The sequence below is a fragment of the Neodiprion lecontei genome, chromosome 6, assembly GCF_021901455.1.
Source record: "Neodiprion lecontei isolate iyNeoLeco1 chromosome 6, iyNeoLeco1.1, whole genome shotgun sequence".
NCBI classification, from domain to species: domain Eukaryota; kingdom Metazoa; phylum Arthropoda; class Insecta; order Hymenoptera; family Diprionidae; genus Neodiprion; species Neodiprion lecontei.
Genome location: NC_060265.1, coordinates 6,149,866 through 6,166,879, shown reverse-complemented (window position 1 = coordinate 6,166,879; position 17,014 = coordinate 6,149,866). Strand labels below are relative to the sequence as shown.

At 43.3% G+C, this 17,014-nt stretch overlaps 2 protein-coding genes across 6 annotated transcripts in view; one reads left to right on the top strand and one right to left on the bottom strand.

Moving 5' to 3' along the window:
* LOC107218510 (dedicator of cytokinesis protein 7) overlaps positions 1 to 17,014 on the top strand; it is a 58,660-nt gene that overhangs the window by 27,183 nt on the left and 14,463 nt on the right. The gene's annotated exons all lie outside the window — the stretch shown is intronic.
* LOC107218503 lies at positions 83 to 12,309 on the bottom strand. 4 transcript variants are annotated; one of them, XM_046743228.1, is made up of 5 exons: positions 12,244 to 12,264; positions 11,731 to 11,900; positions 2,407 to 2,664; positions 1,323 to 1,552; positions 83 to 781 (listed from the first exon to the last, which is right to left on the bottom strand). In XM_046743228.1, the coding sequence occupies exons 1-5, from the start codon at positions 12,255 to 12,257 to the stop codon at positions 395 to 397; spliced, it is 1,059 nt and encodes a 352-aa protein (XP_046599184.1). In that variant the 5' UTR covers positions 12,258 to 12,264; the 3' UTR covers positions 83 to 394. The 4 variants fall into 4 exon arrangements, with proteins under 4 accessions (XP_046599184.1, XP_046599186.1, XP_046599187.1 ...); XM_046743230.1 differs by having other exon boundaries at positions 11,731 to 11,904; positions 12,244 to 12,260; XM_046743231.1 differs by lacking the exon at positions 12,244 to 12,264 and adding an exon at positions 11,477 to 11,601 and having other exon boundaries at positions 11,731 to 11,869.

Below are 17,014 nucleotides of genomic sequence, written 5' to 3'. Positions count from 1 at the left end.
ACTTAATTGTACAGAAATGCGCGAAGCGTAGATTATGGGTAGGTACGAGGAAATTGATCGTTCGAATGTAAAGAACCTGGAGTACATTGTATCACCGTCATTCACGTCGTATCTTTATTCAATAAACACCTAACCACTATATCCACTCATACCCTATTATGTACAACACAGTATTTTTTAAAATAATCTTTAACCAAGTCTTATCTTTATATACATAAAAATGTATATGTATGTACGTGTATGTGTAATTCTTGTAAACATATTTATATGTAACACACTCATACACCGGTGGAATCACAATAATACCAACCTCTTTGGGATATCATCCTGGACCCTGGAGGATAATGGCGGCAGGTTCGGTGCCCCTCGAGTAATTTGGGGAGAGCCCGTTTATCTAGTAACCCCGGGAGATGGTTGATTGCGCGAAGGGTAATTCGGCGTCAAGGAATTTCCCGGAGATAATAATCACCGTCAGGGATAACGGTAAAAAATTTATCGAGAGAAAATTAAGGGTCGCCGAAGAGGGCGCCGGAGGTTCCTGCTGGAGGCGGCCGCTGCTCGCCGCCAGCGTCGATGTCACTTCCGTTTTTCTCGCTCGTGCCGCCGAGATCCCGGGCAGGGTGGAAAGACAGACGAGACTCAGGCTTGAGCCTGGAAAGTGGCCGCGTTCGAGTCGCAGCGTCAACCCCAGGCGTGTCGTTGATAGCTGAAGAGGCTGACCTCCGACGTCCATGGGGAGCGTCACATCCGGCGTCAGGTTTCGCGTCAGCGCCGACGGAACCTGGAAAAGACGGGATTCGACGCTGGAGAGATAATAAATTGGATGGGTGCTGATCCGGGGGATCTAATCCCTTCGCTTTCTATTTTCGCTACGTCTTCTCTCTCCGTTGTACCAATTTATACCAGTTTCTGCAATGATCGTAAGATCGGGAAGATCGTGCGAAAATGAATCACTCCGTCCGGGCGTGTGAGCTCGAGAGACGATTCGTTAGTTTCTTTTGGGTCGTAATTCGCGACGCCTGCTCGCAGGGGATTTATTTTCACAATTCTTGGAGTTTTCAACGATTTTAGACAATCGTCAAATTTTCCGTGACAAGTAAAATCACGCTGCGAATCAAATTGAATATTTCATGTTCTTCTGAAAATCGGTACTCGGACGATATTGGAAGCGAACACGTGTTTCATCGAAGACTGAACAAACCGGCCGACGATGAATAAACTATTCAAGGCTCGATTCGGCTCTTATTTACGTCGGGATGAAATCCTCCGTCTGATACATTCGGAGAAGTGGAAAACGTCGGGAGAATAACCGTTCGACGCACCTGCTTGTCGTTGAGGATGAAGGTCAGGTTGGCGGGAGGGTAGCCGGGGGCGGAGGTGCACTCTGCCTGGAGCAGTTCGCCGAGGTCGTAGGTCGGCCTAACGCCCTCGAGGACGGGATCCCTCTTGGGCACGACGGCGACGCTCATATTGGCCGTTTTTTCTTTGATGAGGAATTGGGGTCCTTCGGTCGAGACTTCGCACATGTAGGATCCGGCGAGGTTGACCCCTTCTGGAACGGTGGAATTCGCTCGGTTATTCGGCTGCACCGTCCTCACCTTATGCACGTCTTCCCCAGGGTGGGGGGGTCGATCAGGGGAATTAGACAGTCCGGTCGAAATGGTTCTGAATTAAAAATATTCGGTACAGAAGTGAAATCTGAAGTCGTTTTTGCGATGCGCGGACGGCGTTTCGAGAAAACGGCAAGATTTGAAGTTTTTTTTCATTTTCCTCAAAAACTGCTATCGATGGATGAAAAATGACACGATCAACGTGTAGAGCGGTATATTTTACATCGAATTATGTTCTCATATGTCGGAAACGAAGTCGGGTTAAAAAATTTTACTTAGCGACGACATCTGGGGGAATTTTGATAAAAAAATATCTTCTTTCCTAATTTGTCATTCCGAATCCGTTTCCGACCTACGAGGACATAATTCGATGTAAATTTTACCGCCCTACACGACGGTCAAACAATTTTTCATCTATCGATATTAATCTGTGATGAAAACGCGAAAAAAATGTCAAATTGTTTTCTGTTCTCTCGAAACGTCGGTTATACAGCCCAAAAACTGACATCAGACTTGCGTTCCCGAAGGTATTTTTCCTCTATACCCGATAATGCAGCCGTATACCCGAATATATTTAACTCAGACCTATTTCTACCAGACTAGAAAGACTAGCACTCATGGAATTGGTGATGCACCTGGCGCGTCACACCTTCGAGCGTGCAAAAGGTGCGTGTGCGTAATGCACCCTTCCGTAGGTACGTATAATAAATATGCATGCATGTACGGAGACGCGGGCGGTATGGTGCGTCAAAGAGAGTGGGAGAGAGAGAGAGAGAGAGAGAGAGAGAACACTCACCTTCCTGCCCCAGGAGAGTAACTTGCTCGGCGTCGGATCGCTCGAGGTCGACTTTTACCTCCAAGAGGGGGAAAGCCTGTCCGGGTGGCTGGGCCCCAGGCCTGTAGCGGAAAAATTCAAAGTCGTTTCTGTACCACTTCACCGAGTAGAGCCCCGCCCCTTCCAAGTCGTATTCGCACCGTAGCGCGACCTTTGCCGATCTCGGATCGACGAACAGCGGTACGTCCAGCCTCGTCAGCTCCAGAGCTTCGACGCCACCTGCAACCAACCCCCGAGATGCAAGATCGGTGAGAATAAACGCAGGCTTCGGACGAGCGGGCGTTTCGCGTCCTTTCAATATTCCTCCTCTTCCTCGCTATCCTGTTACTAGGAAATTATAAATACGTATATACGGCTGATTTCGCTACCCTTTGACGTTTCCATTTCTGGAATAATTTGCAGGCATCGCGGTACGGATAAGAAGTTTATTTCCCGCATGCTGTGGATTAAACACTGAATTCTTGTTGCGGCTCGACTGCGGCGAGTTGTAACACGACTAATTAGTACTCTTTCAAAACCCAGAGCAGCCCGCCGCTGTAGGTTCGTAATTATTGCGAAGGTAAGCCCCCTCCCCCAACCCTTCCATCCCGTCTCACCCTCACTGTAAAATCCCGCGGGGTACGGAAATTGAAAATTTTTACCTACGTGCAACGTGTACGAAATCATTTCGCTCAATCAGCCAAGCGGATTCAATTCGTTTCGGTTAAACTTTCGCCATACGTCGCAGTACGTTACTTCCGGTAATCCTACAGCGGTTTTCGTATTTCCGTATTTTTTTTTTTTTGTTTTTCTTTTATTTTATTTGTTTTTTATTTTTTTCATCCGGCACACGACTCGCGATGTTTCATCGGCTCGTTTAGTTCGAAGAAAATACCGTGTAAGTATGGGATAAAAGCTTCGTTAACCCGATTACAAGCTCGGTTGTCTGTGGCACTGCTTTGGTAGTTACTGAAATGAGCTACTTCCGTTCCGACTTCTTATATTCTGCTCCGTCGTCTCTCGCAGCCGCGGATGACATCGTCGTGCTCTCGTTACGTTAGTTACATTACGTCAAGGTAACGTTTCTGGAATTGAATAATCGATCTGGAAAGACAGACGTGATCGTTTTTCAACGGTTTTCATGCTTTCATTTCATTTTTCTTCTTTCCTATTTCCCTAAACTTCGATCAATCGAAACCTTCATCAAAATTTTTCAGCCTTTGAAACGTCTCCCTTATTTCTTTCGGGGATTTGGCCGCCGAGTAAAATGACGCACGGTTTTTTACACGGATGATCCGATATTCGCGATGAAACGTTGCTGATCGAAGAAAAAAAAAAACCAAAAAATGAAAAAAATAAAGAAAGCGTCTCTCCGAACTGAAAGCACGTTTTATCGCACAACGTATGTTCGTTTTTCAACATTTTTACACGCGTTTGCATTTTTGTTTAGCCGTATTATATACACCGATATAATTGTACAAAATAAATTTAACATTCTGAATTCTAAATTACGAAAAAAAAAAAAAAAATAAAATAAATACTAAAACACAAACTGTTAAACTATCTCATCAAATTTCCCGTACAACATTTTTCCGAATTTTTCCCCATTGTAGCTTTCATCATCGATTCCGTTAAGCTGGAATTAACGGTACGTACGACATGCAGCAAACGCGCAAAACTACCAACGGTTAGGAGAGGCATGCGGATACTGCACAAAGGGTGATTCCGATGCAGTTGCATCTGTGGATTAAAGTCATTACCCAGTCGGTCGTTTGGAGCATTAGAACCGGCATCGCGTTTCCATAACGGTATAAAATTTGGTTTCAAATGCAGCGAACTGGGATTGAATTCCGCGTGATCCTTTTTCTCCCGATGGGAAGGGGGGAAGGGGGAAGGGGGAAAGGTGGGATATATACCTAATCGAATCCTATTATCCCCCGTGTGTCAACGGTTTAAAAACTGCGCCCGCACACGTATGAGGTACGTATATTATATTATATATATATATATATATATATATATATATTGCGTATAATATTGCTGAACCGGACTGAATTTCTATACGGTAAAATGACGAATACGTTTTCGCCGGTGCATCGAGATGACGTTAAACCGCGTCGCCATTGAAAATCCGGTTCCGCGTTTGCTCACCCCTACGGATCTGCATAGAATAATGCGCCTGCAGCGGCAGGACGGTGCAATATTCATGCAGTCCTGGCTCTGGAACATTCGTGAATTCCTGCAGCAAGCGGAGAGACTCGCTCCTAGCTGCACAGGATCGGTAGAGTTATATGTCGCGCGTCTATCAGCCGCGGGGGTCGACGGAGGGTGAAGGGTGAAGGGTGAAGGGTGAAGGGGTTGGGGGAGCGATGCGGCCATTGTACGTGTTCTCCGACTCTCGGTTCTCCACTCGCAACTCGCTTCGCCCTCTCGCCGTCCTACGATGGTTCGGCCACTCGCCTCTCCCCTCCCATCCCTCTCCGTGGACAAGGCATGTTAATTAGTCCAGTAATTATTAAACTAATTGCTGGCCTAATTGGCTCACTCGATCCACAGCCCGCGCTGGAGCGATAAATCCCCTTACTTCTCTCGACCGTCCCCCTGGAGGCCTGCGTGTGCAGCTTCTTCTCTTACGGCGTTCTCGTTTTCCCGCGGTTTTATTTTATTTTTTTTTTTTTTTAAATTTTTTTATTATTTTATGTGCTCTATTCTTTTTTATTCTTTTCCTCCCATCCATCCCCCCTCCCCGCTTTTTACCCCCGAACTACCCTCGGGCAGTCGGAGCGACGGACTAGCCGATGCGTATGCGCCTGTACAATATGTATGTACACAGCTTAAGAGATAAAGTTGAAGAAAAAAGATTTATTATACGTGGCAAACAAGGGTTTTAGAGGCGCGGCTGAAGGTGATTCTCCTGAAATTAATCAAACTAACACCGTGCACCTGGTTTTTCGTACGATCATTCTCAAATTTCAACTCAATAGAACTCTGTTGTTAAATTCAGAGTGATCGTATTATTCGATGAATTTACTTCTCATCTTTCTTCTCTTTAATATTATACAACGCGCCGAAACCGTATCGTTTGTCCAATTTTATCGAATAATATCTCATTTCATGTTGAACAATTATGGATATTCGTCGAATAGTCTTACATGGAATGTTGATAACTGCGCCAATAATTTTTGGCTTATAACTTTTTAATTTGTATAAAAACGATCTTTTTTTTTTCTTCTTCTTTGTTATACTTTCCGTTCTTCGTCAACTTGGCAGTTGAGGTGATTAATATCATCACTCACTGTTCGACGATTTGTTTGCAGCATTTACTTGCAGGCGGAGCAAGTTTCTACGGTTCATTTAAATTCGAACAAATTATCTGTAACTGACGTCAAACTCGTATGCCGTAAACATGTTGACAAGTGGATACTTAATTATAAACTTAATTAATTATAAATCATTTTTATAACCGAAGAATATTGTATCTATAAAATTTACCCTATCAATTTCGACTCGTCTTTGAACCTCTGCTTTATCATTTTTTCGTACTTGATGAACTTTTTTTTCAACGTCAAAGTAGCATATTTTTATACTTTTCTTTCTTTTTTTACCGGATTCTTTTTAGTCAATGAATCCCTGCAATTTGTTACCCGCAACATTTTTACATATATATACATCAAACAAGAATTACACATACGAAGCAGAAGGTATAATAAGGTGAAAAATTAACTTTTCACCCTTCATACCTATCAAAGCTAAAACGCACTGAGGTTAAAATTGAACCCAGCGAAATTTCATACGATCTCTTTTCATCGTTCAATTCTTCTGCCTTTTTCTGCCCACCTTTCATCCTCCTTTGCTCTCGTCGATTAAAGTCATGTGCCGTTAAATTTGCAACGGAAGCTGTAATTTCCTGCGGTATCAGCGCTCTCTCGGCTGGATTCTGCTGGTTATTATGTGCGCGGGCAGTCACATATTTTTTATAATTTTACACACACTCACGCACACACATATATACAGGGTGAGCCGAAAAACAGCCGTACCAATTTAAAAGACGAACAATATCGGAAATTAGAAGAATAATCCTATAGTTTCACGTTTGAAAATCCGAAAAATCTTTCCTTACTTGCTGAGATACATGCTTTTGAAAAATGGTTTTTGAAAGAGTCGCTGGGAGATTGAAAAAAGATTAGTATCAAAGAACGTTGAATTCAATTTTCGTCTGAAACTATGATTTAAAGATTAATTTATATTCTCTCAATTGATGATAATGTTTGTTTTTCTCTCATTCTTCTTATTTTTCATATTTCAAAATTGCGAATAATTCATACATAATTGCCTGATATTAAAAAAATTCGCTTCTATCCCGTCTCGAAAAATCTCGCAAATGTTCGTTTTATCCGTCCGGTGGTTCGTCGTTCCTGATTGAATTTTGATTAATTGTTGTCTAGCATGCCAATTTTTGAATAACTTCGCGACATCGTACAGCCGACTTTTTTGATAATGTCCCGAAAACAGCATTTTAACCCGAAAGCTCGCGTTTTGACTCATGCATTACAAGAATCGTTTCATGTCGTGTAAAAAGAATAAAGAAGAATTGCTGAAACACCAGAGTCAAATTTCGAATCAAAATTTAAGATGAAAATTAAGTTGATCATTCTTTAATATTAATATTTGTCTTGATATTTCCAGCGACATTTTCAAGACCCGTTTATCAAAAGCGTGTATCTCAGCAAGGAATAAAGATTTTTCGGATTTTCAAACGCGAAACGAAAGTTTTATCCTTTAAACGCGTTTTTCAAATCAAATATCCTTAAAAAAAAATCAGCTCAAATATTTGTTTGGCTAGCTCGTGACCCATTTCGGAGTCCCCCGACCCCTTTTGCGATTCTTTGAACGAGTGAGATTTACATTTACTTCCAACGTTTCATGCAGGCTAATTTGTCTTCGAGAGATACGCAGAAGTGAACGAATTACGAAAAGCACAGATTTAAACTTAAATTATACGGACAGAACCGGCCCTTGACGCGAGGCTTTCGTATAAATATATAAGGCATCTCGATTCTCCTCGGGGTAATTAATTGCTTTCTCGAACAAGTATTATACACGAATTATATATGCGATATACATATACACACACATACATACGTACATACTTATCACTGGAGACCGCCTATATTTTTTTCAACCGCGATCTCTGCGAAACTCCGGAAAGTATATACCGAGCGATAAGAATTTAAACGCGGCAAGAAAGAACGAATTAAACGCGGGAACGGGAGAGATAAACTCTCCTCCGGCCATCAATTTTTCAAAACTCCGAAGGAAGTAAAGACGGTGCGTTATACAATACGGGTTACACCAATTTACGTATAACGTATATCGCGTACATAACAAGGGATCGTCTGGAAGTAATCGCGCGTGTATTATATCACACCTACATCAAGTGTGTTCTTGATCGGTGAATTATAATAATTGGATCGGTTGTAAAAACACACGCGCGTGTGAAACAACGTTCGAATATTAGTTGTTGTCTTTCGTTTCTTATTTTTTTCTTCCTTCCCGTTATCGAATCGTCGTTACATCGTGCCCGCGTAAAATGTTCGTTAACAAGATTCGCCGAGGCATGCGGATCGCGATCAGGGTTCGCCGAGCGAAGTTGTATACAACAACTCGTATACCGCAAGGAGAATGGAAGCAGCCTACGGCAAATTCGTCGTTATTCCTTTCTTTCTATACGCAGACCGCATACACGCGGAAAAAGCACAATAAGGGCAAAAGCTCGGCGGGCTGCAGGCTTCAAGATGTGTAGTAAATAATCCGTCGTCGCGCGGTTCGGACGATTATCGCTGCGGGTAGGTTTGATTACGGAGGGAAAGAAGGCGGATGGCGCACAATTTCGAGAGAGCGAAGCGACGCCTCGTTCTCCGCGTCGCGACGCTCGGCTTTCTTATTTTCACCGCCCTTTGTCGAGCCTTGTGTATACCGAAAACGCGCGGTGCACCGCGCGGACAAGAATTAGAAGAATAAGAAGAATAAGAAGAGGAATAAGAATGAAAGCAGCATTCCTCTAATGGCACGGCCAATCTAACCAATTGCCGAGAGAGCGCCGTTTCACCCGGGCTTATCCAAAGCTTCTTTCTCTTTTCTCTACGCACTTGTGTGCGTAGTGGGTATAATTCCTCGTACGCGCAAAGACGTCGCGACGCGACGCTACTTCGGCCAATTGACACCTCGACCTCGCGCCCACATCGTATCGCTCGCTTCTCGTTTTGTCCTCCCTCTTCCAGGGCGACGTCTTCAACCTCTTCGCTGAGCAAACAGCATCGAGGATCGAGCCTCTCTCGGCAAGAACCGCGGCATTCGGAGGCTGCGGAGTTGTTAATTCGACTAACTAGACCTAACTCGAATCGTCTGGTCGCTCTCGGATCTGCAGGCACTCCGCTCTCTCTCTCTCTCTCTCTCTATCTATTCACGACTCGTTCACCCGGTCATTTTTTCGATTATATTACGTGCAATGCTCCAGATGCGGGAAAAATAATTATCCACCGCCTTTTACTTGACCCCCTACCGCCATCTTGAATCTCGATAACGTCCCCCCCTCTAAACTGCTCGGGGATTTTAATGAAGCTTTATATGCGAAGACTCTTGCACGCCTCTTGTACGATACGTATATTATATTATGCGTATACTCGAGGAAAAGTTTTTCAACTAGGACTCGATGTTAGAATTAACCTTTTAACGGCCAAGCCTCTTTCACGTTAAAAAATATCATTTTTCTCAATCTCTTCAAATTTTTTTCAATCACACTCATTTCGATCGATTGTTTTTCAATTTTCGTGCCTGAATAACAAGTTTTTCGAATGACGTTATCCGGTTAAACCTTTCTTTAGAGCGCGTTACTGTTTAGCAAATTATTTCACGATTTTTAACTTGAAATTGAAGAAGATATTTTAAATGATAGCTGTTTCCCCATTGTAGCAGACATGCTACGATGGTAGTCAAAGGGTTAATGCTGCTTCCATATTGTAACAGCGAAAATTGTGAAACCTTCGGCGAAATGTATAAAATGATATTGTACTCTTCGATTTCTCGTCGAATATTTTAACAAGATTAACGAACGGTCAGGAACATATGTCCGTATAATATCAAAGTGAGAAAAAAAAAAAGAAACACAGATTTTCTGGACAATTCATGCGGTAATTTTTCTGCTTCAGCATAAATGAATTTCGCATTATTTGTACAATTAGTACATTGAAAGGGTTCCTCCGACTCTGAGGCAAACCCGGTGGTTATAAACTAGCTAAAAGTTCTCGCTGCTGTCTTTCACGATTATCAAACTCTCAAACTGATCCAAATCGAGAAAATCGTTGTTTCAAATGCAAGGCTCCAGTCTTGTCTCGAAGATTGGAAAAAGCTGAGATTCGTCGGAATCGGGATCGAGTGGCCGGCAAGAAGTCGCAGACAGCGAACACCCTTAATTTTCATTCATTGTACATTGTATACCTCGTTCCTACAACGTGGGGGGGCGGCGGCGGTCCCACTTTAAAAATGAAATAATGCCTGCGTATACAGCAATCGACTCTTTCTTTCAGGCTCGAGTGGATAAGGCTGCTGTTGGGATCTCGAGGAGTTGTGTATAAAAGCGTAAATACGTATTATATACTTACGTAGGTATCGTGTACAAGGTATAAGGTACCTATAACAAGTATCGGATTATACCTCGAGATCTGAATGGTCTCGAAAGGAATTACATATTATTGACGAAAGAAAATACTCCGATCGTAACAATGATTTCTCTCGCTCGCTTTTATAATATCATGTATATGTATCCGTGCATCTGCTCCGCGAGTATACCTATACAGGTATAGGTATTTATATTACGCGTTGGAACGGGCACTGTAACGATGCTCGTATTATCGAGCTTTTCGCCCTGTGCTCGGGATCGGTTGATTTTTGCAGAACCGTTTTTATAACCCGCGTTGCACCCTGCCTAGGTTTAATTGGTCGAGAATCCGGCGCGATGTTGGAACGCCCGGAGAACGGGGGAAAACTATCTCGACGATTATTTCCGATGCACTTGAACCGAATCGGCGGCACTTCTTTGCATAATCCGCAGCCTGTTATACGTAATGTATATACCTATGCATACACGTATACACATATGCGCGTATAGACGTGTGAGGAAGTGCAGATTTTGTACGGTTATGTATACCTGTAGATCAATACAGTTGTGCTTTTCATCCGATGACCGAAAGTTGTTGTTAGCGTTATTAGTTTTATCATGCACTTCGCTGATATTTATTGTTATTGTCACTTTGTTATAAGCCAGCTGAGATAATTTGTTAATTGTAAATTTTCAAGCACGCTCTCCTGACTCGATCCAGTGAGTGTGAGTTATTTCGTTACACTTCCGGCTCCGCTGCCAACCGTTTCAACGCAGTGTAAACAGATTCGGTGCAGCTAGCTGTGAGAAATTTAGTACCAAAAATCTTTTGGCCCGGTGAAAGCGAAACACCCCTTGCAATAATTTCAACCAACATACCGAGATGTTAATTTTGTTTTTTTTTTTTTTTTCTCGTTTTTCGCAATCATTATAGCAATCGAATATTATTAGCCGGTCGAAAACCGATCTACGCTTGGCGATATTGCCGATATTCGAACGGTACGCAAATGTGTATTTTTGCACGGAAAAAAGTAATTCGTTGGACCAGTAAATTTTAGCTGTAGAGGTAAAAATTTTCGCAAAGGTTTTGCAAGAATAGTCAATGCGGCAAACCCGTAAGCTAAACTCGCAAAATCCCAGCTGTTGGAAACAAATATTTTCTCGCTGCGACCGTATTGAAAATGAAAATTTTCCGCTCCAGCAAGTAATTTTTTATCCGCGTGTAATCAAAGGACATCGATGAAACCCGTATAATACCCGGTTACAGTTGGTTATCGAATCATGGTAAGCCTCAAATCGAGAAACCGGAAGTAACAAGCGTGGTTAACCGGGCGTGAATCCGATTATGCGTGTACATCATGCAAATGTCGGTACAGGCAGAGGTATTAGGTATACAGATATAAAGTGTAGGATGGGGCATATATTCGCTGCAGGGTGTCCCGTTCACGCGGCGATTTCCATCATCGTCAAATTTTCTGCCAACTTCCGGAATCCGGACACCGAACTCCGTGCAGCCGCATCTTTTAACATGTAACATATGTTATACGCGCAACGTGAATTGGAATTAATATCTCACAAATCGATAACCCTCGTACAACACCGCACAAATCTCGATTCGTCATAGCTGATTTTCTGGCTGTTTCATTTACCTAAACGAATCCCCCTCATCGTGCAGCAGCAGTAGAAAAAGACGCCAGCAGCGGCAAGTAGTGCGAGTCGCGGCATGATCGGCCGCCCAGACGCGGCCGGCTGCATATCTCCGATTTCTCGTCGCGAAAATCGGCCGGTTTTACCAAAAAAGTCGAATCTCTTGACTCGACTTTCTTGTGCAAAGAAAAAAAATAATACAGAATAAACGAAACAGCACTGTACGATAACCGACGTGTGGTAGAAATTTCACTCGCGTACGGTATATTATTACAATAATAATATATATATATACATATATATGTATTCCAATCTCACAATAATAAAACCGGCCGGCGAGATCGGCGGCGATCGGCGATCCGCGGCGGTTTCACCACCGCTCGGTTATTCATCCGATCGCGTTTTTAACTCGAATCGAAAACAATTCTACCGAACAATTACCGCGTTCCGGGCGGTGTTTCACTGTACTTTAACGGCACAATAATTATAAAAAAAAATTGAAATTATTCCAGTACCGATTGACTGCCATGCAGGCTAATAACGGCAGCGCGACCTTCTCCGGCGATTGACAACAACGGACAGCAGAAGTTCCTTGGCGGGATCCGCGAACGCCGCCACTCCCACTCGCGCATGCCCCCCTCCCTCCCCTTGCAAGCTCCACCACCTCCCCCACCCCCGACACACCGAGCACGTGGCCGGCGGGGACGGCGGGGTCGTAAACCAATTAATTCTAGTATTAAGAGGGAGCGGGGGTGGCAGCGACCGACTTGACCGGTTGGATTCTGCAGTGTTCGACACGGGTGTTGCAGAACGCGCTTTTTGATTGTTCTCGTTTTGTGAAATCTACCTACGGTGTTACTTGGGTGAAGGGGGAGGAGGGGTTGGTGCGGAATTCGCGCCATGCCTTGTACGATTTTTCGTAATACGATTCGATTTTTAAAAATTCTGGAATCGAGCCGCTTTTCGATGTTCCAACTACCACCTTGATAACGGCTTAGACGCTTACGATACCTGGAAATCATTTGTCTCGTGTTCGTGGAGGGGTGTTGCGAACTTACCTCGCGGATTCTCGAACACGCGGATTGCTTCAGATGTTTTTCACAGATCGTTGATTTCTTTAATTATGGAACATCTAATTTTAACCAGGTGAATTGTGCCTTGTTGTATGATTTTCCACGTTACGGGGAGAAAAGTTTGACGGTTTATACACAGATTTGTGATTAAAGTCAGTGATTTGTTATACGGGCGAATTTCAGGTATTTAGTTTAGGCTGGCTTGGAATGTTGCAGGTCTTTTTAGATAATCTGCTGTGTTACTTGTTATCAAGATGATACAGCAATTTCAAACCGAGGAACGAAAGCGAATTATTCGTGGAATTCGAAACGGTTGCGTTTGACATAGTCCTGGCTTTTATATGCTGACACAGTATAGGTACGGCATACGAGGAATTGACGAATGTTCGACGCTGATGAATAGATGAATTATGCCGTTTCTCGACTAATTGTAAGCCGGTTGTTTATCCATTCTCCACGTAAAGTTATTCCTTCGCATAATGCGTCAAACAGATGAGTGGCTTATAATTGTAAATTAGCGTTCCACTAATATACTGTTACAAAGGGGAAAATTAAGAAAGGAAAAGGATTTATTTTGTGACGAAGCTCTCCTTGTAAAGTCTCGAGACAGACTGTTTTTACAATAATGATGGTTGACGCAGCAACCTTATTCTTTTGAAAGACATAAGAGGTTTATAAACGTCTTTTATCTATGATGACTACTAGATCATTAAAAAGGGGAAAAAACGGGTGATTTCACCCTTTGTAACAATACCATAAAGCACTTAATTGGGAGACGAATGTCGCATTAAGGATAAAACACCCATGCAGGGTCTGATATTACGTGTAAACAGAAATTTTTTCAGACAATCTGCAATCCGTCTACAAATTGCAAAAAGTGTAAGATGAAAATCCGAAATTATTCTTTCGTGCACTGTCAGAAAATTCACGGTGCCAATAAAAGCTCACACCGATTAGCTTAAAATTAAACATCACCGGTGTAAATCGTTCTATTCTTGACACCAAGTTGTCTTGAAATCAAAACCAAACCAGCGTGGACTTATACAGAATATTTTCGTTGCTATATTTAACATCGCATTTCCAACAGTGTTCAATTTGCGAAAATAGGCGACGAAGTTAAACTCTTGGAGAGCTTACGCGCCCGGGGCAAGGAACCGAGGGAAAACTCTTGAACCCTCGGTGGCAGCGGCGTCTAGGTCATTAAGCACGGTTCGCGGTGTTTCTGGTTCTCTAATTTCTGCGGGGCGTTTGCTCTGACTTAAGGATTCGAATTAGTGTAACGCGCACGGATCCCGAGGCGTTTTACCGAGCCGCTTTTTACCGATCGTCAGAACTGTACACGATGTTGTCCGAGAATTATCGGGAATACTCTTTGAAACTTGCCACTAGACGCCGGCAAATAGGCAACCAACGCTACATCTGGAACATGTGGGAATACGAAACGTAGTATCGGTTGCCTATGTGCAGGCGTCGCGTGGCAAGTTTCACGGAAAATTGCCAGCGAGTATTTTCGCTGCTCTTATCGATGCCTAACGTAGAATTTATAAGAATTTATACCTTGTGTAAAATGTCCGGTATCAATAATGGGGAGAATAATTGACAATTTATAAACGCAATTGTGGATGAGCGCTGATCTGTCCTCCGGCACAAACTCGAAAGTCCCGAGGCGTATCGCAGCTTCGGTGACATTTTGCGGCTTGAACTTACACACAAGGATACTCGACGGCGAGGGGTGGAGCTTTCAAATAATTTGGGAATCTCTGGGATGGGGTTGAGGGAGGGAAGGGACGAACGGTTAAACGGAGAGAGTAGAGAAAGGTCAATCCGAAGGAAAACCCGCGGAATTCGTTTATCAGCTGAAGGCGTTTTGCGATTCTTCGCCCGTGCCAGATAAAAGATACCGCAAAAGTCTGTTTGTTTCTTTTTTTTTTGGGGGGGGGGGGGGGGGATTTAGACGTTTACTCATCCGCCTGTCACTCCGAGACTTATTGTTAGACAGACGATTTTCTTTTACCGTTTTCAATACCGCGATGCCTCTAGTTGCGCTCGAAAATTGAAGAATTTGAAGAAGAAAAACGGAGAATGATCGAATACAGCTTCCGATTGTGCATTTCGGTGAAACAAGATCTAGTCGGGCAAGGTCTAACGATAAGCCTGTCGTCATTGGCATAATCGTAATTATTTTTCCCCGTGTACAGTGTGACGTAAATAAAAGCGGAGGATGAAAAACGGTTGAATACCGAAACGGATTTGACTCGAGTGTCTCTCGCTTATGTGTCGTGGAAGTTTGCCGTCGAGAATTTTCTTCTTTTTTCGTTTCTCTTCATTTTGACTTTGCTAAAATTAGGTGGCGACGCTAATGGAAAAAAGTGGTCAGGAGAAAATGAAAAAGTTAGCTCATTCTCGGTGCGGCAGTATTATCTTCAATGAAGTTTGCTTCACTTGGAACACGGTTTTAAGCCCCCGTTTCTACATAATTAAATTGCTTTATATACATATACTCGTCCACCCGCCGGCGAGACTTGGGTATATAATATCGGAAAATTTTTCAGTCGTATCAACCGAAAGAGACAGGCCGCGGTGATAAAAGGATGTCACAGGTGTTTTGCGGTTAACCCCATTCCGCTTTGCAGAATATCCGACCCGACGACAAAAGTTATACCGGATGTAGACCCTTTTACGAACGTCAAGGGTTGATAATTAATACTCGGGCAAGACCTGTATTTTATACACCGTTGTATCGATATCAATTACACGGTATAAACGTGTAATACAGTTATAACCCGGATTCAATTTTCGAACCTGCTCAATTAGATAGGTGGTAAAAGGTGGAAAGCTCGGGTTTTAACCGCAGCGCGAAATCGCTAAATAAATTAGGTGCCTTGTGGTGGAAACAGCCGTTGGCTTTCAATTCTCCGCCCGAATTTCCTGCAACCCGCGTAGCGAAATTGCGTATACATCCATGATGTGGAACTCGTATGGAAATTATTTTTTCTTTGAAACCCAAACCGGTGCAGGGTATGAAAAACGATTACGTCCGTTCGTATAAATGATATCATACAAATGCTTTCGTCAGACTTTACGTTTCCTTTACTTTCTTTATTGCACATTCCTTCGAGCAATTTGTTTACATTATTCTCGAACGCGAAGCGAGCTACTTTTTTCATGAATTTACGAAATTGCTCAACCGTGATATTTAAACCTGAAGTATGCAATACGAAATTCGGGTTATCACATGCGAGTTTCTCGCTAATGAGCGTGTTGCCCGACATGGAAGTCAGCGCTGAGTAATCAGCGGAGCACCGTATGCATAGTTACACTGGCTCTGCAACAGCAATAGCAAAAAAATATAGCATCGCGTGCGTCGAATACTTTGCACCTACTGTGCGGTTAAAACTGCTCGCATAATGTTCTCACCGCGTTTATATTCATATTAGGCTGGTTATTGCCGCTTGTTTCGTTATCGTTACCATCATAGTCATCCTCGTACGGAGGTGTCGGGCCATAAATTACCCGATTTCACCGCAATTGCCTTATACTTACAAAATGCACGAACAAGCAAGCATCGACTTGTTTAGGTAGAAAAAAAAGAAAAAAAAAAAACAAGATTCTGTATTCCATCTAAAAAGTTGAAAATAAATATAATCATTATCCCGAGCTGAGAACTATGATTATTCTACTTATTTTTTGCAAATTCACACAGTTTTCGCAATCCTGCAGAAAAACCGTAACACCCTGCAAGCACTTTAATTAATAACATCCTCTATGCAGACGACGATGCGTCGGTGGAAACAACGCGGGGTTAATCTATCCTTTTAGGTTTTCTACCGTCGGGGAATAATCCGTCTGATTGCAGAAGCGTTACTCGTCCCGGTAGTTTTGAACTCGATAGTATGCAGATCGCAGTAAGTAGACGGCGCGCCGTTATCACACGGTCCGAGGGTAAAGGTGGGCCGTCGTTATTAGTCCGACCAGGTTGAACGACCACGGTAGGATCCGCATAACGGACTCTACTCGATCGCCTAGATCAGGTGATACACAGTCGGCGTTCGTAGATCCGCGGAATCGGATAATCTCGCGAAAGCGAGGCAGCGTCGAGGCGATCGTTCGTCTCATTTTCGTAATCACTACCCTCTTTGGCTCGGACGCCGCGCGGCCCTTTTGTCCGATGCGCGGTGCGGTTTTTCCGCAACGGACGAAATTTCCGCCGGAG

Bases quoted from the DNA above. Each gene is read 5' to 3' on its own strand.
- LOC107218503 (XM_046743228.1), bottom strand. The intron at 2,665-11,730 runs GTAAATGAAACA...GGTTGGTTGCAG, and splicing joins GATGAGGGGGATTCGTTTAG to GTGGCGTCGAAGCTCTGGAG. The intron at 782-1,322 runs GTGCGTCGAACG...CGTCTTTTCCAG, and splicing joins TCATCCTCAACGACAAGCAG to GTTCCGTCGGCGCTGACGCG.